The sequence below is a fragment of the Phodopus roborovskii genome, unplaced genomic scaffold (genome assembly GCF_943737965.1).
Source record: "Phodopus roborovskii unplaced genomic scaffold, PHOROB, whole genome shotgun sequence".
In the NCBI taxonomy this organism is placed as follows: Eukaryota; Metazoa; Chordata; class Mammalia; order Rodentia; family Cricetidae; genus Phodopus; species Phodopus roborovskii.
The window spans coordinates 14239903-14260794 of NW_026126434.1; the positions used below are offsets into that span (position 1 = coordinate 14239903).

At 40.4% G+C, this 20892-nt stretch overlaps 1 protein-coding gene across 1 annotated transcript in view; it reads right to left on the reverse strand.

The window, feature by feature from the left end:
- Window positions 1-1667: 1667 nt before the first annotated feature.
- Window positions 1668-20892, reverse strand: part of Reep3 (receptor accessory protein 3) — a 71462-nt gene continuing 52237 nt past the window's right edge. The window contains exons 6-8 of the mRNA XM_051186842.1: window positions 13470-13614; window positions 6959-7104; window positions 1668-5786 (exon numbers count right to left, since the gene is read on the reverse strand). Coding sequence (XP_051042799.1) covers window positions 5730-5786; window positions 6959-7104; window positions 13470-13614 — 348 coding nt within the window. The 3' untranslated portion in view covers window positions 1668-5729. The remainder of the gene's footprint in view (window positions 5787-6958; window positions 7105-13469; window positions 13615-20892) is intronic.

Below are 20892 nucleotides of genomic sequence, written 5' to 3' on the forward strand. Positions count from 1 at the left end.
AATGTGTTGAACATTAAGAGGTAAAGGCAAGAAATGAACCAAATATTTCTTTAAAACAATTTGTTTCAGCCAGGCAGTGGTGGCACACACTTTTTATCCCAGCACTCAGGAGGCAGAGGCAGGCAGATCTCTGTGAGCTCAAGACCAGCCTGGTCTATAATCAAGTTGCAGAACAGCCAGGACTACTACACAGAAAAATCCTATCACATGAAAAACAAAATAAGACATCCTCCCAAACAAACAAACAAAAGAAAAGAAATCTGCTCCAAGAGAATCAAATTATTCAAGAACCTACAAGAAACCCCAGACTTTGACTTGATAAGTGAATTTATTCTTTCAAAACAAGAATTAATTCCCTAAATTGTTATTATATCTTCTTAGACAGGCTGTTTTGAAACATAACCATACTATGGTACAAATTGTGTGATTGATGCATGTTACTAGATGAAGAAAAAGTGAAGGTAACTTGGTTGGCATAAAACAGCAAAATATCATACTTTACCTTCAATTCACAGAGATTAGCCTACTTGGGCTTCTCTAGTGCTGGGATTAAAGGTGCATATCACCATGCCTGGCCATCTTCCCTTTCTTAACATGAATCCCTTGGGCAAACAAAGACATGACAATTTTTCTACTTTGTTTTTAAAAATTTACTTTATGTGTATGAATGTTTGTCTGCCTGTACCTATGCATACCACATCCCATGTCTGGTGCCTGTAGTTGTTGTTGTTGAGCACAGTTCTTTAGTAATCTACAGAACAGGTAAAATTATCAATCATGTGCTTTAAAATTCCAACTTGAAGAATTGTCTGTTTGTCTGACTCAGTTTTCAAGACAGGGTTTCTCTGTTTAGCCCTGGCTGGCCTTGGAACTTACTCAGTAAACCAGGCTGGCTTTGAACTCAGACATCACACAGCTTCTGTCTCCAGTGATGGGATTAAAGCCTGTTCCACCTTAAACAGGAATTTAAAAATATTACCTGCTTTAGGACATTCAGAGGAGCCTAGCACATATTGATGAGCAGGTAAAAGAGAAGAGTCCTTTCTAGGAACATGTCTCTGAGGTGGTTTTGTCCCACACATCTTTGTAAGAACAGTTAACTACTTCAAGGGAAAATAAAACCCCAAGGAAAAAACAAACACCACTGAAGTGCTTCACAAGTTCACTGTGTTCTTTCGAGTTTCTATTTAAATTTATAGCCCTGTTTGGTCATGGCAAGCATATGTCTCATAATAAGGCTAAAAACTGCAACTTCATTTTCAATACTATCTAAAAACACTTTAATACATACTGCATGTCATAATGAAGCAATGTAAGGGGAGTTTTATCTTTAAAGCAAAGAGACTCTCAAACAGACGGAACTCCAGAACACTTCCAGGTTACACAAATCTGAATTTTCTGTTAGACTCTATGCTGGAGACAGCCAGTCAACCCACTGTGACAGAGGCCCTGTGCTGCTTTCTCTGCTTCTCTGTCTAGCATCCAAACTCCACCATTTAGAACGCCTTCCTCAGCATTTGAGGAATAGTCATGACTTATTCTGCCATCGGTAATCTGAAGGACATATGTGTTGTCTGTTACTGAATCAATGCATGCTGAATAATAAAGAACATTCATGGAGTTCAACACATTTGCTGCGGACACATAAAGAAATACCCAATCACCACTAATATAATGAGTTTACTTTATTGTAAAAATTCCCAAAATACATTTGCAGAGCTTTTACAAAGACATTTATAAAGTCATTTTTGCTTAAAGTATTAAAGTCCACAGAGTTAAAAAAATATTATAAGAAAAACTGTTAAAGTCAGAGTCAAGGGTTGACATACAATATTCAATCTGCAGAACACCCTTAAGAGACCATGTCTTAAAAGTACTTAGCCAAAAAGATACTTTCTTTTCAGAAAACTTTAATATTAGGGCATGTTTCTTAAGAAATACTACAAACCACTAAGCAACAATCTTCTCAAAATTTACCTGACTGTTTCACAAATAAATCAACCTAAAAAGGAGAGGACAGAGGAAATAGCTTTGGAATCTATACTTAGATTTCTATATTTAGATCTATTGAGATCTCCTTAGTTTTCCTAATGGAAGACACTAAATGAAAAATTATCCTATTCTAGTTAAAAAAAAAAAAAAAACACTTATAGTTAATATAAGACATTCTAGTAATACCATAAAGGTTCAGGCATGTCCCCCAAACCATAGAAAGACGATACATTTAACCAATGTTTGACAGAATTTTTGAGTATTTACATGCATGACAACACCATGGAAGTCTTTGGTGGTAACACATGAAATAAGATCCCTGAAAACACATGAGTAGTAAGTTCCGCTCCATCCATGTTAGTGAAGAGTTTCTTACCTGCAGTGGTGGCAGGACCTTATTTTTTTTAGCCATCTAAAACACACAGTGATATGTGTGGATGGGATCTGGGGCGGGGAAGTGAAGTGGGTTTATATAATTGCTCATTTAGCAATCAGCTTATTTTTGGTTCCTTTTAGTTTTTCACATTTTTTTTTTTAAATTTTAAATTATGTGTTTGTATGTATATCTGTGTGGTATGTTCACATGCATGCTGGTGCCCCTGGAACTCAGAAGACAGTATCCTATATCCTGGATCTGGAGTTGCAGGCAGTTGTGAACTACCTGTACTTAGTACAGGTACTAAGAATTGACCCTGTGTCCTCTGTAAGAGCAGTATGCATTCTGAAAACACTGAGCTATCTCTCTAGCTGTACTTACGGTTCCCTTAAGTGCCAGAAAGAAAGAAGAAAAAAAGAGAGACATATATAGACTATATCAATTCTTATGCTTAAACAAATAGTTAAGTATGGGGAATAGTTAAGTATTAGTGATCACATTGAATGACTAGATAGTCAGATAAAAATACTAGTTGATTATAATTTTTAGACAAATGCCAAAAGGCAGAGAAACAGTGCCCTAAACAGGTTTATGCATTGCATGCTGGTACACCAATTGGCAGCGTGGTTAAGTCAAGGCACTGTGGTCTATGAGTAAATTGACATCTCTTAAAAAAATCAGCAGACTCAAAAGCAGAGAAACAAATAACATGACCTGCTCCAACTTAAAGAAACAAAACAAAAAAAGCCCTGTAGTTCAGTTCAAAGAAAAGGGTATGCTGTGACTCTATGACTGTGGGGACAGAACCAAAGCGCAAGAGCAGGAGAGATGGCACCACGTAAGCATGCCAGTGGCAGGGATATGGACGGCCATCATTAGTTCTGAGCCAGCTGGTGTCTTTGTTTAGAGTATTTTGATTCTACAAGGTAATAATTCTCCCAACTTAAAAAGCCGGTGAAGTAGGGTATGGTGGCATACACCTGTAATCCCGCACTTAGAAGGCTGAAGCACAAAGAGTAATAAATTTGAGGCTAGCCTGAGCTATATAGTGAATTTCAGTCTGGTTAGAGTGGACTTTGTCTCAAAACAAAATAAGCTGGGCATGGTGGCACACACCCTTTACTGTCAGCACCTGGGAGGCAGAGGCAGGTGGATCTTTGTAAGCTTGAGATCAGCCTGGCCTACACAGTGAGTTCCAAGACAGCCAGGGCTACAGAGTGAGACTCTGTCAAAAAAGAAAGAAAAAAGAAAAGAAAAAACAATCAAAAGGGAAAACAAACATAGTACATGAACCTCTTAAAGATGGGTAAATTTAACTAATTTTTTCTTTTTTGATTCTGGGTTTGAACTCAAGGCATTTGCACATGTCAAGCACTGTATCTACCAGCTCCAAAGGGCAGGTTTAATACTGAGACTGGACTTTTTAAAAGATAAAATGGTGCCAATCAGTCCCTATGGAGGCAGAGTAACTTACTTATACAAATGAGTTATCAGGCCACACTGCTTCTGCCTGGGAAACCAAGCATGTAGCATGGCATTTGTATAGAGCAGGACAGGTCCAGGCAAAATACATAACACTCTTTCTGGTAATTTATCATATGATTTTATAGATGACTGACTAGATGTTAAAGAATCCTTCTAGTGACAAAGAGGCTGTGAGTCAAAGCAAAGTAGATGGAGATGTAAGACTAAATTTTGGAAAAAATTGAATTTTCATTTAGTGTTAAATATTAAGAATGTATGTCAGTTTAGGAAATATTCAGAATGGCATCAAGAGGCCATGCATGAATGACACTCAAGACACCTCCAAGTAAACATTGTTTGATTATTGAAATTTTGGTTATTCATCAACCCAAATACACAATAATGTAGATAGTAGGTCAAGCTGAAAAGAGACTCCGAGTTCAATCCCTCTAAATCTCTTAGATTAGAAAGAAGTTCTTTTTCTGGAAGCCTGTGCCATGTAGCATCAACTATGTTTGTGCTACTTGGACACTCATCTTCATGGAATAATATCCAGAAAAAGATTCAAATGACTTTAATCACTGCCAGGTCTGTAAGCCAGCATCTGCCTCTGCCAAGCTTGAGAATGGGGTATGGTCACTGGGCAGTTTTATGAATAAGAAAATCGCAATTGGGCAGTGGTGGGCACAAGCCTTTAATCCCAGCACTTGAGAGGCACAGTCAGGTGACTCTCTGTGAGTTCCAGGCTAGCCTGGTTTACAGAGCTAGTTCCAGGACAACCAAGGCTACACAAAGAAACCCTGTCTCTAATCCCCCCAAAACAACATCAAAAATCCCCCCAAACCAAAAATACCCCATTAAGTGCTACACTAGTTGGTCTTGACTCTCTTCTACAAAAGCTATTTTTAAAAACATAAAATAATGTAATTATTATTGATAAAAACACATGAAACTCAAATATAGAAACGGTTAATATTAATAACTTCTTATTTGTCAAAAATATAATTAAAAAACAGTTAAATTAGTCAGGTGTGATACTATATACCTGTTATCCCAGCAACTGTGAGGTGGAGGCAGAGAGATCAGGAGTTCAAGACCACCCTTGGGCTACAGGAGACCTTATCTCAAACAACAAAACAAAAAGTAAAAATTTAAGTTAGCCATGTGTCGCTACTATAAATCAAATGCATTTAACAAATGAAACAAATGCATAGGAAAAGGAGATGATGCATTTCAAGGCATAGTTTTGACATGTCAGAATATCACAGATAACAAAAAAAGACAGCATTGATAAAATTTAAAGTAAATGTACAGTCATAAAATAAGTAAACAAATTTCAAGTGTGCAAAACCAGCCAGGAAAGTGCTATGTGGACATCTGGTTTTAAATAGCTGTTTCAAAATCTTTTTGCTCATGGTGGAAAGCGTCTAAGGCTTATGTAAAGGGCATGTCACCACTTTCCAGTATGTCTCTGTTAGGACACTGGCTGCTCAGTGGCTGTCACTGCTCTCCTGTGACAGATGTTGGCGGCACGGATGGGTGTAAACACAATGTGACACCAGAAGGGCAAGGTGTACCCTGAAATAGAGACTTTTCAAGTATACCCTGGGATCTAGCCTTAGATCCCAGACACTCAATGTTGTTGAAGAAATCAGATAACATGATTCTCTGTAACTATTGTTATATACGTGTACATTAATAAACCTCAAATAACTACATTTAGCAGTTTATATATAAAAGTAATTGCTAAAGAAACACAAACTATTTGAAGTTATTAAAGTAAGTCCTGTCATTGCCACAATCGGAAGATTTAAAGTGTAAGTCCCAAATACACCATGTTAGAAAGTGAAGTTGATTTGTTAGGATTATTTGTCTTGAGATAGGTGAGGTGTAGACATTAAAAATACACCTGAGGTCTCTTCTTCACTTTGTATTTTAGTGAGCCATACCGCACCTGAAGAAAGAAAAGGAGGATGTTCATGAGTTTGAGGCCAGTATGGTCCTCAAAGCGAGTTCCAAGTCAGGACTATTACATAGAGAAACCCTGTCAGGAAACAAACAAACAAGCAAACAAACAAATAAACAAAAGCCACCACCCACCACCATCCCAAAACCCCAAAACCAAATAAAACAAAAGGTAACTCAAAATGACTATGTATTAAAATGCCATAAGGAAATGTTATACTAACTAACCTAAACTAAAACAAACAAAACTAAACATACTGATTACATTTTAAGACTAGATAGGTTTTAATAGTTCACTGTCATAGGAATTTCTTCACTCTTCTGACACAAAGAATCAACTTTTTTTTGGGAGGTCAGGTAGGAGAACTGTAAGTTCAAGATCTACCTGAGCCACGGCATGAGCTCTGGGCCAGTCTGGGCAACTTACTGAGATCTTGTTTCAAGAAAATGTGCCGGGAATATAGCTCAGAAATACAGTGATTGCATAGCCTTCATGTGGCTGTTGGTTTAAATGCCAGTATAGCATCCCAGTCAGCCAACCAACTGACCAACCATCAAAGCAACGCCTTTGTAAGTTATAACCTTACTAAGAATATCCACTGAAATGTAGCTGGTGACATGATGGGTGTATTCATACAAAGGACATTCCCAACCACAGATGAAAACCTTGACTTACCATTTACATTTTGCTGAGTACAATGTTAGTCAGTAAGCCTTAGCACAATGACACCATGTGACTACAGATAAATGTCTACTATTTAATCATCATTTATGGCTTGTTGAAAGCAAAACTATATAGTTAATTCTGTTAGCAGCCTTCCTTGTTTATGTATAGGGAACAACAGATATTCACATTAGCTAGGTAGGAATGATACTTTTTTCTTTTGTTTTCTTTTGTTCCTCTGAGGCTTTGGAACCTGTCCTGAAACTAGCTCTGTACTCGAACTCACATTCACCTGCCTCTGCCTCCTGAGTGCTGGGACTAAGTGCATGCACTACCAACACCCAGCACATATTTGCTTTTAATAAAGAATTTTAACTATAACACCACCCACTTATTTGAATCCTTTGCTCACTGGTCATTTAATGTAGGTAATGACAAAGTAGAAGGAAACCCCTTATACAGATCATTACGAAAATGATTACCCTATGCACACTGACCTCTTTGCGGCCTTTGATGGTCTTGACAGACTTCATGCTCTGGGTCCGGCGTAGCCCCTTGTGAGTCACCATTTCATCATCTGAGAATGGCCCCTCGGCTTCTTCATCTGTTTGTTCACGTCCATCTCTCAGTGGAGCTCCGTAGGCTGAACAAATGGTCAAGAACAGCATGTTTTTGACAGAGGATACCGGTTAGCCTGCCTCTTCATATGGCTGGCATGAGAGATTATCTGGGGTCTCTCTTCCTGATCATCTGGAAAGTGCTCCTGGCCCTTCTCAGTGAACTTTTGCTTTGTGCACTTTGTAGATAAAGATCACAAGACTCATTTCCTCCATGAACTTCCCCCTGGTCTGGTTTTACTCATTTGCCTCATTCATTTTTTGACATGAGTCTTGTTCTGTAGCCCAGGATGGACTGGAATTCACAGTGATGGCACCATGGCCAGCAGCCCATTCTTATTATGAATATTTCTATTTAAAAAATAAGTCAGAGGGCTGGGGAGCCAGCTCAATGGGTAAGAGCACTTGTATAAGCATAAGGAACTGAGTTCAGATCCTAGAATTGAAGTAGAATCTGGTCCTCTGGACTCTTGAAACTCCAGTGCTATGTGTTTATGCCTGTGAGGAGTGCACAGACAGAGACAAGAGAATCTCTGGGGTTTCCAGGTTGTCAGTGCAGCAAAAACACATTGATACCAGGTTGAGGGAGAAACCCTGACCCAAGGGAATGCGGTGAGAGTGACAGATGAACACACACCACACAGTACGGTATGCCACACACCAGAAGCATTAACTCAGGAAGCAGAAGAGAAGGGCTGATGTGTGTTTAAGGTCTGCCTGTGTTAAAATAGGACAGGTAAGGTGACTCAGTCTTAGTTCAAGAAGGCACGTAAAAAGGTAGAATGAGAGAATGACGCCAAAGTTGTCCTTTGACCTCTAAGTACACAATAAGAATATCACACAGCTTTAATCCCAGCACTTGAAGAGCAGAGGCAGACGGATCTCTGAGTTTGAAGCTAGCCTGGTCTACAGAATGAGTTCCAGGACAACCAGCGTTATATAGAGAGACCCTGTCTTTGAAAAACAAACAAGCCAGGTCCAAACAACAAGAACAAAGCCAAACAACACCAACACCCCCCCCCCCCAATCTTCTCAAATTTTCCAAACCCACAGCCTGCTAAAAAGGAAACAAGGGGAAAAAAAAAAAAATCAAGAAAACCCAGAGAAATCAGATACACTGTGAAGTTTCTTTTCACCTCACATGAATTGTACAAAATCCAAATGTGTTGTCACTTGTGGCTTTGACTTTAATTAAGAGCGAAGTGCCTCCCCCACTTGTCACATTGTTGGTCAACATTGGGAATTATAGGGGATTCCAAAAAAGATGCAAAGGGGCTACAGTTGGAAAGATGAGGTCACTGGGGCACGGTTACAGTGCTGATCAAGCCAGGGAGGTTTCAGCTGACAGAAAGCACAGGCCATAGGACAGCTATCACAGGAAATATTCAGCACCAATAATATCAGTCAGGGACCTCGGGGTCAGCTAATAGGCTGTTATGTGGACCTATAAATTATTTTTGTTTGCTATGCAAGGGCACCCCAACACCGAAGAGAAGGTCCTCAAGACACTAGCTTGTCTTATTGGGATAACTTGTCAGTGCATATAGCAGGGCTCCATCCCTGGAAGCTTGTGATTTAGCAGACCTGGGGTGGGGCAGGGGCAGAGATGAGCATCTCTAACAAGCCCTGGGGGATGATGACGATGACTTTGAGAAGCAAAACCCAAGGCTCCTGCTGAAAGCCAGACAAGGGATAGTCTAAAGCAGTGAAGACAGGGGGTGGGGATGTGTGTAGTTACGTGGCCCTAAGAAGTTTAAAATCCCTCTCTAATAAAGATAAGGTTCAGGAGGAAGCAGGGATGAATATTTCTGTCAGGGAAAATGACGTGGAATAAATGTCTATTAGTCAACTCACCCAGGACACAAATAATTTGAGATTTACAATGCAAACTGTGAACAGTTGCTAATAGGCTTTTTACTCTCATAATAACATAAATGACTTTAATTATATATTAGGCAAGAACAATTTTAGGCTGCCAAACATCTAGGCTTGAGATCAGGAAGGATTTGGAAGCATAACCAGGCATTATTTTGGCCAGAATCCTTTGTTTTCCTGTAGTAGTCAAAAGTAGCTCATTCCAGGCAAAAGGGAATGTGAATGGGAAGGGCTGGGCAGCAGAGGCCGATGGGAGGAGATCAAAGGAAGCCAGGGAGATGTTCCTTATTTAGGGTAAAATAAAGCCACATTCTGTCTCTCTTTGAAGAGCTGTCAGGGGTTTTATTTGAAGGAATTTGTTATTTTTTTTTTAAGAATTATTTTAATTTTCCTTGTGTGTATGTGTGTCTCTGTGTGGGTATGTGCACGGAGTACAGGTGTCCTGAGAGGCCAGAGCAGGGTACCAAGTCCATTGGAGGAGGAGTTACAGGAGGCCATGAACTGACTAAAATGGGTGCTGGGAACTAAATTTGGGTTCTCAGAAAGATTATTTGCTCTTAACAATGAAACCATCTCTCTAGTCCTCTGTTTCCTCTAAAAAAAAAAAAAAAAAAAAAAAAAAAAAAAGTTACATTTACTTATTAAGCATAAAAGTCATGTATAAACATGTGTGCTGTTGAAGGTCAGTCTTCAGGGGGTGGTTCCTACCTTCCACCACTTGGGTCTTAGACATGTAACTAAGCCATCATGCTTGGTATTGAGCTCCTCTACTCACCCAACTGAAGCCTTGTTGACACTGATAGGCCCCATACCATTATATGTCTCAGGGAGCACACTTTTACATAATTTAAATTTTTCTTCTTTTAAAGTATCAAATATTTGTTTAAAAAAAATCATTCTTGTATAATGAAGAAAATAATGCAGAAAAAGTTTAGAGGTTGTCATTTCTACAGAGTGTTCCATTGTATTATTTAATTTGTTCAAAATAAGAGTATTAGGGTTGTATAGCATGCCCTTAATCCCAGCATTCCGGAGTCATAGGCAGGTGGATCTGTGAGTTGGAGGCCAGCCTAGTGTACAGAGAAAAACCCTTTTTCAAAAACAAAACAAAACAAAGAACAAAACAAAAACAATCAAAATAAGAGTATTTTATTATTTCTGAGTATTTGAGTAATGGATTAAAACTAAACAAACAACACCTCCAAACAGAACTCACAGCACAGACAGACAGACAGACAGACAGACAGACACACACACACACACACACACACACGTGCGCACACGCAAGCCCCCACCACACAGAATTAGATAGTGTAACCTTTTGAACACCCTCTGGATTCTCCAGTATGTACAGACACTGGAACAGCTTCACATCTCTGAACGCTTGTCTGGCAGACTGTCATCTAAAACGATCAGTTCTTTTTAAGCTCACAGAAACTCCAAGAGCCTGGTCCATTACTCCCCACTTCCCCCTGCTGCCAACCTTCCAGGCTTTTATAGCCGCCTCAACAAATCACCACCAATCATGTCGTGAAAGCACCGAGTGGGATTTCAGCCAGTGTCTTGTGGGAACTGCAGCTGCCAGGTGACTCCAGTTCCCCTCAGAGAGTCCACACAGAAAGGACACACAGATTAACACCTGCTGCTTGGCTTTTCTAAGCTCTGACAGGGACATGTGCAAGCTCTTCTTTGGGTGTGTGGCTCGAGCCAGCTGCTGTTGGAGCACAGCTGCATAGGACCTCAGACAGAACTACTTTGCTGAGCCCAGCTACCTCACATTGTGAGCAAAGGAAGGGACTGTGATTGTTTTAGGAAACTGGGGGTTTTATAATTGACAGGGGGGACTTTCTTATTGGTCCCCCCCCCTCTTCCTCCTTCTTCTGACAGAGTATCTATGTGCAGCTCTGGCCATTCTAAAACTCACTCTACAGAGTAAAACCAGGCTGGCCTTGAATTCAGAGATCCACCTGCCTCTGCCTCCAGAGGGCTGGGATTAAAGATGTGCACCACTCTGCCCAGATAAACGAGAACATTTCTGATGGCTTCCTCTTGTCTTCTCCAGGATGTGGGATATGTTTTTCCTTCCTATATAGTAACTTTCTCTCTCTCTTGTTTTGACACAGGGTCTCCTGTAGTCCATGATGGCCAAAAATTACTGGGTAGCTAAGGATGGCCTTGAATTTCTGATCTTTCCTGCTTCCACCACTTGCCAACCCTAATGCTTAGATTACAGGTGTGTACCACCAAGCTCTGTTTACGAACTGCTGGGGATGGAACCAGGGCTTTTTAAATGCTAGGCAAGTACCAACTGAGCCATAGCCCAGCCTCAGGTCTTCATTCTTTAGAACATTACTTTAACCAATAGTTAGTTTGAGCATAACCTTTCAGACACAGGCTACCATTTTAAGTTTTAGTCACTTATCAGAGACAATGGAAGATTTACTTTTATGATTTTTAATTCATGTATGAAAACATACATATCTGTGTATGGGTATGTGCATGTAGTTAAGGTCTCATGGAGGGCAGAGGAGTTGGAATTAAGGCAGCTGTGAATAAATGCTGAGAATTGAACTTAGGTTCTTTTTAAGAGCAGTGTGCACTCTTAACCAATGTCACCTCTCCGGCCCTAGCCTTCGCTTTTGGATAGGGGCTATGGCTATGTGTGGAAGCTAACATTTGGGAAGCTGAAGCAGAATTGCCAAGAGTTCCAGGCCAGCCTGGACTACATTACAAAACTTGGTCTTTAAAAAAGACAAAAGTAAAAAAAGGAGGGGCTATTACTTTATTTTAAAAGTTAGTAGCTGGGTGGTGCATGCCTTTAATCCCAGCACTTGGGAAACAGAGGCAGGAGGATCTCTGTGAATTCCAAACCAGCCTGGACTACAAAGCAAGTTCCAGGGAAGTTAGGGCTGATACACAGAGAAACTCTGTCTTGAAAAACCAAAACCAAGCAAACAACAACAAAAATTACTTTGGACTATTATAATCATCAAATAAATGATGATTTTCAGCCTTCTTGAGAGAACTTAAGTTTCTGAAGGAATGATTAATACTTTAAGAAAGCATGTCCTGCAGAGGACCTGGGTTCAATTCCCAGCACCCACATGGCAGCTCACAACTGAATGTAACTCCAGTTCCAGGGGACCCGACACCCTCACAAAGGCAAATCAGCAATGCACATAGAAATTTTTAAAAACAAATTAAAAACAGATTGTCCTCAGTATATCAGTTTTCAGCATGGATATGAATGAAGACTTCTGCAGATGTGACACAATGACAAAGGGACTCTGCTGGTTTGTGTGCTTGCTTCCAAGACTACACAGGTTCATTAAAGGCTCAAAACACAGCAACTACGACAGGATCATCATTTCTGCAGAATATGCCTGCAAGCTAGCTGTGAATTAGAGTGTGCAATCTCAACACATTTCCCACTGGACTAATCTTATTTTGGTTTTGAGTCATCACTCGTCATCTGCTTAAGATGTCTCACCTGTGAGTCAATGTCCTCACTTGTTCACAGCATTCAGAGTCCTTACCCACAAAACTCCTTAGATGTCAGTCCCCAGTCTGAACAGAGAATGCTGGTGACCAGTCAGAAAAAAACTGGGGTGAACTGCAAGCTCCTAAAAATTCACTGCTGCTCAAGAGGCCACAGCTCTGCTCTTAGCTGCATGATCTATGTATTTTTCTTCCTTCCTTCCTTCCTTCCTTCCTTCCTTCCTTCCTTCCTTCCTTCCTTCCTTCCTTCCCTCCCTCCCTCCCTCCCTCCCTCCCTCCCTCCCTCCCTCTCTCCCTCCCTCCTCTTCTGGGTTTCTCTGTGTAGCCTTCGCTGTCATGGAAGTAGCTCTGTAGACCAGGTTAGACTTGAGCTCAAGAGATCCACCTGCTTCTGCCTTCCGAGTGCTGGATTAAAAGTGCACCCACCATGCTTCATGATGTCTGTAAGCAGCAAAAGGCAAGTAGTAGTCTGACTCAAAGAAAATTTGGAAAGAAGGTGCTATGGGAAAAGTAAAACTCAAAAATACATGCTTGGGCTGGGATGTGGTTCAGCTGGTTCAGTGCTTGTACAAATCTCTGGATTCTATCCCTAGGATTGCATTATACCAGGTGTGGTTCCACAAACCTGAGCCCAACACTTTGGGAGGCTAGATGCAAGAGGACCAGCAAGTTTATGGTCATCCTTAGCAAGCCTGGGCTATGACACCCTTCTGGAAAACAGAAAGAGAACACAAACATAATAAGCCCCAAAATGCTTAAAATAAGTGATTTTGTAGGGTGTAGTTGCTTCCACCTATAGTCCTACACTGGGAAGTTAGAGACAGGAGGATCATGAGGTTGAAGACAGCCTCCCATATATAGAAAGTTTGAGGCCAGCATAGGGTTCACAAGACTCTTCACAATAATGATATTAATAACACAATGAGTTCTGTCTCCAGTACCATGTATTATGTAGTACCCACCCTGACCTCTAGCCCATTTATGAAAGGCCCTTGCATATAATAACAAATAAGCATACCTGCTGGCTCAATGGCTTGCTTACTTTTCCTCTTTGCTTCTGGCAAAGTCTGATAGGGTCTCTGTCCCACAGGCTCATCACCTTGGATAGCTGTCAAATCATGCATGCTGAAACTTCGCAAGCGCTCCGTTATGGCTCCCTGGCTCTATTTAACAGAGACATGATGAGACCGGAGAAAATAGATACTTTCAAATACTTAATATTCTTATATTTGTCACACAACATGTTAACACATCTTATTATGAAACACAGTAACATTCTGTCATATAAATAACGTCCCCCCACATCTACGAATAAAAAAAGCATTTGGAGAGGCTCTTATCTCCCAAGAATGCCACACACTGTTTACATCTGCTTCATGACATCTACAGTAACACTAATCCAGTTTGCGTTTTTATGCATTTCAAAGTATGCCATTACATCAATATATTTTATTCCAGGCATTTCAGCATTATACTAAACTCTGAGATGTGTTTTTATTTTTATCTTTTTAGTATATGAGATTAACTTCAGAGAAAATAGCACCCATAATTCTGAGCTGTGGTTCAGTACTCTGGGTTAGTAACAGTAAAACTAGCCTTTTGGGGCTTAGCATTTATGACTTGGAGAAGCTCTTCAAGGAAAGACAGTGTTTTAAAACAAGCAAACCTAAGTCAGGAATGGTAATAGCTCTAACTAGAACGAGGTTGAAAAAGTTAGGAGCCAAAAAATTTTGGATATGCAACAATCTTCAGACAATGAACAATCCAACAAGGCATGTTTACCACAGTATATTTCATTTGTCTTTATTATGTATGTGAACTACAGGGGTGCAGCACCCTAGGAGGCCTAAGGAGGCTGTCTGATCTCCTGGGACTGGAGGTAGAGGCAATGAGCCACCATGTGAGTGTTGAGAAGTGAACCAGGTCCTCTGCAAGGACCCTGACCCCTGAGCTGGCTTTCCAGCTCCTATTGTCTTAACAATATATCAGACACAAGCAAATATCCAAACGTAAATTAATTAGAAGGAAAATACAGTTGTCCTGAAACTCACTCTGTAGACCAAGCTGGCCTTAAACTTACAGAGATCCGCCTGCCTCTACCTCCCGAGTGCTAGGATTAAAGGTCTGCACAACCACCACAAGGCTGAAAATGAAGTTCCTTACTTTCGTAAGCCACATCTAAGATGCCTGTGACTGCCGTGGAAACAGGATGGCCAGAGGCCACCTCCAGCACCACACAGCTTTCAAGGGGGCATTTATTCGGACTTCTAAGACATACCTCCTTAAACTATGAAGCTTTGTAAAAAGGAAAAAAGAAATTCTAAATTTACTCATTTTAAGTTTGCATAGCATATGGATGATTCATTGTTTTATTTATAGCTAGACCAAAAATACTTGTCTCAAGGCATTTACACTGATTATGTCTTCTCACACATGTGAATTTCTGATTGCCTCCTCATAACATTACCATGGAAACTCATCCATAATGGTTCATCTCTAAACTTCAAAGTTAAAGGTGTTACAAACATTTGGGCGTTTCTTTTCACTTGTATTTTACCCTGAAGAAACAGCTCTTCAATTCATAAGTCGTGATTCAGTACTCTAGATTACTGATATCATACGATATCAAACCACATGCTGTTTCTACTCCGTAGGTAAGGTTTGTATCTCTACCATATGTTTTGAATTGTGTAAGAATGTTTAAAGTTGGGGCTGGAGAGAAAGACCACTGGCTAAGAGTAGTCATTGCTCTTATAGAGGACCTGGGTTCAATTCCCAGCATCCACACAATATATCTGCAATTCCAATTCTAGGGGATCTGATACCCTCTTCTGACCTCCTCGGGCACCAAGTGTGCACATGGTACATATACATACATAAAGGAAAAATACTCCCACATGAAATAAGAAATATGTCTAAGAAAAAAAGAATGTTTCGTGCCGTGTGGTAGTGGTGCATGCCTTTGAAATCAGCACTTGGGAGGCAGAGGCAGGCAAATCTCTGTGATTCAAGACCAGTCTGGTCTACAAGAGCTAGTTCCAGGACAGGCCCCAAAGCTACCCAGGGAAACCCTGTCTCAAAAACCAAAGGGGGAAAAAAAAGAAAAAAAGAATGCTCAAAGTCCATTTCCCCATTAAAATAAATGGATTTCACACATTTAAAAATTATTTTTGGAGCCAGGTATGATGGTGCACATCTTTAGTACTAGCACTTGGGAGGCATAGGCAGGCAGATATCTGTGAGTTGGAGACCAGCCTGGTTGACAGAGTGAGTTCCAGGACAGCCAGGGCTACACAAAGAAACCTTGTCTTGAAAAATCAAACCAACCAAACAAACAAAAAAATTATTTTTGGGGCCTGGTATCAGGTGGCACACATCTTTAATCTCAGGACTTGGGAGGCCAGCCTGGTCTACAGAGTGAGTTCCAAGTTAGCCAGAGCTACATACTGAGGCTATCTAAAATCAGTAAGCATGTAAACATTATTTTGGGGCTGATGAAGTTTCTCAGTGGGTAAAGGTTCTCTGCAAGTAAGTCTGGCAACTTGAGTTTGATCCCTAGTACCCACCGAAGATGGAAGGAGGGAATTCACCCCACAGAGTTGTCCTCTATACACACGCCTCTCCTCTATCATGCACACACAATAATAAATGTAAAAAGACTCTTGACAAACTTAGTTCATTCTATTAATTTTCTGTTGACCAGATAGCATCTACTTGTAAGGAAGATGGGGACAAGACACTCCAGGGAGGAAGGCCAAGGGAGTGCTGTGCTCCTCTATCTGAAGGGAAACCTGTTTCCTCAGAACTATCTGCTATGTTCTTCTCTTTGTCTTTCTCATTCTGTAAATCCTCTCAATACTCCTGGACTGTTTTATCCACCCCATACCCACACACAAACGGCAAAAAAGTCCACATATTATGACTTGGGTCTCAAACATTCCTTCAAAGGTATATGTCTCCAGCCTGTAAAGCTATTGGCATTCTTACAAGAGGTAGTGTCTAAAGAAAGAAGCCACTTGATGTGCCCTTGAAGGCAATCCTGGGGAACCCATCCTTGCTGGTGTCATGAGATGAATGGACACAGGTTCAAGCAACAGCACCCATCATCGATGGACTAAAACCTCTTTTAGCTTTGGAGTTGAAATAAACATTTCCTGGGGAAGCTGAGCAACATACTGTGTTGCCTTCTGCCTGACTAGAGTACAATTTCTACCATCCATTTACTTACTTAATTTATATGGATGTTTTATTTGAATGTATGTCTATACACCACATGGCCATAAGACAGTGTGTTGATTCACCTGGAACCTGGTTACAGACAGTTGTAAGCACTATGTGGGTGCTGGGAACCAACCTGGGATCCTCTGAAACAGACCAGCTGGTGCTTGCAATGGTTGAGCCACCTCTCCAGTTCCTTGAATACAATTTCTAGGGCTGGTTTTAATGAGCTAAAGTGCCTTTGGGTATTGATCAGGTTAGCCAATTGCAAGCTGCTGAGCTTTTAATTAGTGCAATCAGTAGAGAAGACTTACCTCACAAATGTTGTGACTTCTACATGTGTTTGCTATAGGAGCAAGATTTTAAGAAACCGGACGACAGGGTGAGTCTTAGGCATCTGCCCTACTAGACCCATCTAGTATTGAGCTTTTTATGACTGTCTTTTCTTTTCCCCAGCCTTACACAAGCCAGAGTTATCTCAGAAGTCTCAATTGATAAAATGCCTCCATCACATTGTAGGCAGGTCTGTAGTGTCTTTTCTTGATTAAAGATGGCTGTGGGAAGGACCGGCCCACTGTGGTAGGGCCACCCCTGGGTGGGTTGTCCTGAGTTCTACAAGAAAGCAGGCTGAGCAAACCCTGGGAGCAAACCATAAGCAGCACCCTCTATGGCCTCTGTCTCAGTTCCTGCCCTGACTTCCCTCAGTGATGGACTGAAAAAGTGGGGCAAAGGATGGAGCTCAGCAGGTAGAGTGTTTGCTTAGCACAAGCATGCAGGAAGTCCCAGGCTCTATTCTCAACATGGAATAACCAGGGCCTGGTGATAAGATGCATGCCTAGCATCCCAGCAGGTAGGACATGAGGGCAGTAGGATCAGAAGCTTAAAGTGGTCCTCAGTTACAAAGTGATACTGAAGCCAGCTGTTGATGTTTGGGGCTACCCTGGGGGAAGAAAGGGAGCAGTGAAGGAAAAGAAAAGGGGGGGTGGGTATAACCTAGTTTTTTTTTTTTTTTTTTTTTGAGGCCTTTTGACACTTCAACAGTTCTAACTACTTTGGGAAACTGGATTTCCCACTATACAGTTTTTTTTAAAATAGACTAAAACACATCTAAAATGAGAACAGGGAATAAATGCAGCACTATGAAGTTGAAAACTTCACTATGTTGTAATTATCCCATGTAACTACTTCAAAGGAGAGGTATAATTACAAAATAATCATATCCAAAGGGCAACTTGCTCACTCTAGTTTCATACCTTCAGCACGAAAGCCCATTAGTACAGGATTTACATTTGCCATTCGATGTGAAGTGGAAACACCTCCCACCCCAGAATCCTAATCACACTCATGAAGCGGCTGCAAGCCTGCAGTACGTGGGAAAATATGCAAAAATGAATACAGTATAATGTTTAGGTAGATAAGATGGGTGACTGATTTTCTTTCCTTTCAAATATTTCTTTAATATTATGAATTAGTGAGTTTACTTGATAAAATTAGCATACCAATTGATGGGTTTGTTACGGCATTTTCATACACCTCTGTCCTTGTCTGTCCTCCTCAAACTGGCTTAATGAAGACTTGATTATAATAATATGCTACACAATAACAATTTCTGCTCCATTTGTCACTAAAGTTGTCATATCTAATGCTATGCTCCTATCATCAAAAGATAACAGTCTCTGTGAGCGTTGAGGCTCTTAATCACAGCACTGGGGAGACAGAGGTAGGCCAGTCAGGGTGACATAGTGTGACCTTGCCTCAAAAATGAAATAAAGATAAAAGAAGAAAAATAGTTTCTTTACTATCTCTAAAAATAAGATTTAGTTTTACTTTTTAAAATTGTGCATGTGTTGGGAGTCATGTGCCTGGGGGTTCTTGGTTTGAACATGTGAGCGTTGGTGCCCGCAGAAGCCAGAGGCTGTAGCTGGAGTTACAGGTATAGTTATGAGCCACCCAGTGTGGTGCTGATAACTGAACTGTGGTCCTCTATAAGAGCAGTATGTACTCTTAATTGCCAAGCCACCTCTCTAGCAGTTTCTCTGTTTTGAGGGCAAAGTAGGAAAGCCTACTCATTTATTACTGAAAGGTATTTCTGCTTTGCTTCAATTAAATGTGTACCCCTCTTCTTCTATTTGGCTTGTATAATACTAAACAAAAGGATAAGAAAGTTGAGGGCACTCAGGGTGGAGTAAGTAGAGAAACAGCGCTCCAGTCAATAAGGAAGCAGGGGTCCCCATCAACAAAGTATGTGCATGCACTAGCACTTTAGATCCTATTCATGTCAGTACAGTGCCTGTGGTTGCTCACACTTGTGGTCCTAGCACATGGGACGCCAGGCAGGAGGGTCCTGAGTTCTAGGTCAGTCATATAGCATTAGATCTATATATATTATATAGTGTTATTCTATCACGCCCTATGCTTTTCTATTGTAATTCTTACTATCCCATTCAGTTATTACGGCTATTCAGCTCTACTTTTCATCATCTGTAATGTGTGTTATATTTAACAGCTGCTAAGCTTAGTTCTCAATGTTGGGTAAACCTTCCTTCTGGATAGTCAATAATAAAACCGACAAAGTTCAGGATGTACTAGGTGTATGCAAATTAGGTGAATCTTAGTGTTTTGAAGAGTTGAGAGATTCATTATTTATTGAAGAATAATTACTATATAGAGACAAAATTAAAAAAGGAATTAGAAACTCAAAATGACGTGTAATCATTTCCTAAACTTCTTATACATGTGTGCATGGTTTTTTTTTTTTTTTTTTAGTTTATTTATTTATTTATTTATTTATTTCTAGTTTCATTACACCTTTGAAGCAGGGTCTTTCAGCCTCCAAACTATTGCTCTTCTGAGCTGCAAAGTTTTTGCAGTGTTTCTGTTCTGCAGGACAGCAAGCTTCAACTGTGGCCTCTACTAGGGTTTCAGAAGTGGCTCCTTGTCAGTTGTGATGACCTAAAATGTTCCGTGGTGGTGTAGGTGGGAGTATAAACCACTTCCAGTTGAGAGCTGCCATTCTGGAAATGCAGCAGGTCTTTAGATATCACATGTAAACCCCTTGCTTTAGAGACAGAAAAGTGTTTCATTTTTACATCAGTGTAGACAGTTTGCCTACAGTCTTGTGGCTGATGAGTGGCAGAATCCAAGTGTTCCAGGAGACAGTGTCGGCTACACTAATCTGCTCTGTGGACTATAGGAAAATCGGCTGAATTTTCTTTTCCCCACGGAAAAGGGGACGGAACTCAATAACTGAACACTCAAAATCCTTTCACAAACAGAAAGTCATTAAAACAGAGAGCAAAGGGTCAGGAATTTAAAACTAATCATGGTGGCTTAAAAAGTCAATTAGATTTCAGCAATTTTATCCACAGAGCTCCAATTTCTATAAAAAAAATTTGGGGGTCTATTAAAGAAATATAATGAGAAGCGACTGCTCTCAGAGTGAATCCTGAGGTGGCCAAAGGGGCCAACAGCTCTGCTCTTTACCTGCCCTTCATCGCATGGGTGGCGGTCAGCTACATCAATGCCACCTGCACCTCCCACGTGGAAGCAGGGACATTGAGCATCCTCAGCAGAATCCTTGAAGGTCCTTCATGTATTTGTGCTTGGCTCAGCCAAAGTAAACTTGTACACTGACCTTGTGAGCAGATGCCTGGTAATGAGGCCAAAGGACCAAGTAACATTTTCAGAAAATTGCTTTACAGTGTAATAAATGTTCTGATTAGATTCCTGTTTCCATCTCTGACACGCTCAGGTGATTCAACCTGGGGATCCTAGGCAGGAAATCACCATTCTCTAAATATCACACAAAGAGTGCAAGAATTTTTAGCCTGAAAGATATTTCTAACAAAGACATACACATGATATGTGTATATGTTTATACATACATAACTTACATACATACATATATATGTGTGTGTATATATATATATTAAACAATGCACAAATTTTGCTATTGTTTTTCAGTTTCTCTTTAACCATGACCTGTTTTGGTTTGATCCCAGTTTACTTGAATATGAAATGTCTGCTTCAGTAAGTTCTTTTGTGACAAGTATTTTATTTTTAAATGTCTCCAGAGATGAAACTAATTTCAGCCACTTAAAAAAAGCACAGTAACCCTTGAGGCCAGCAGAGCTAATATTATGTAGTACTCAACACAGTTATTGACTGTTTCTAATAGACACATCAGAACCAAGAATTGAGTGTCTAGCACTCCTGGAGTCATG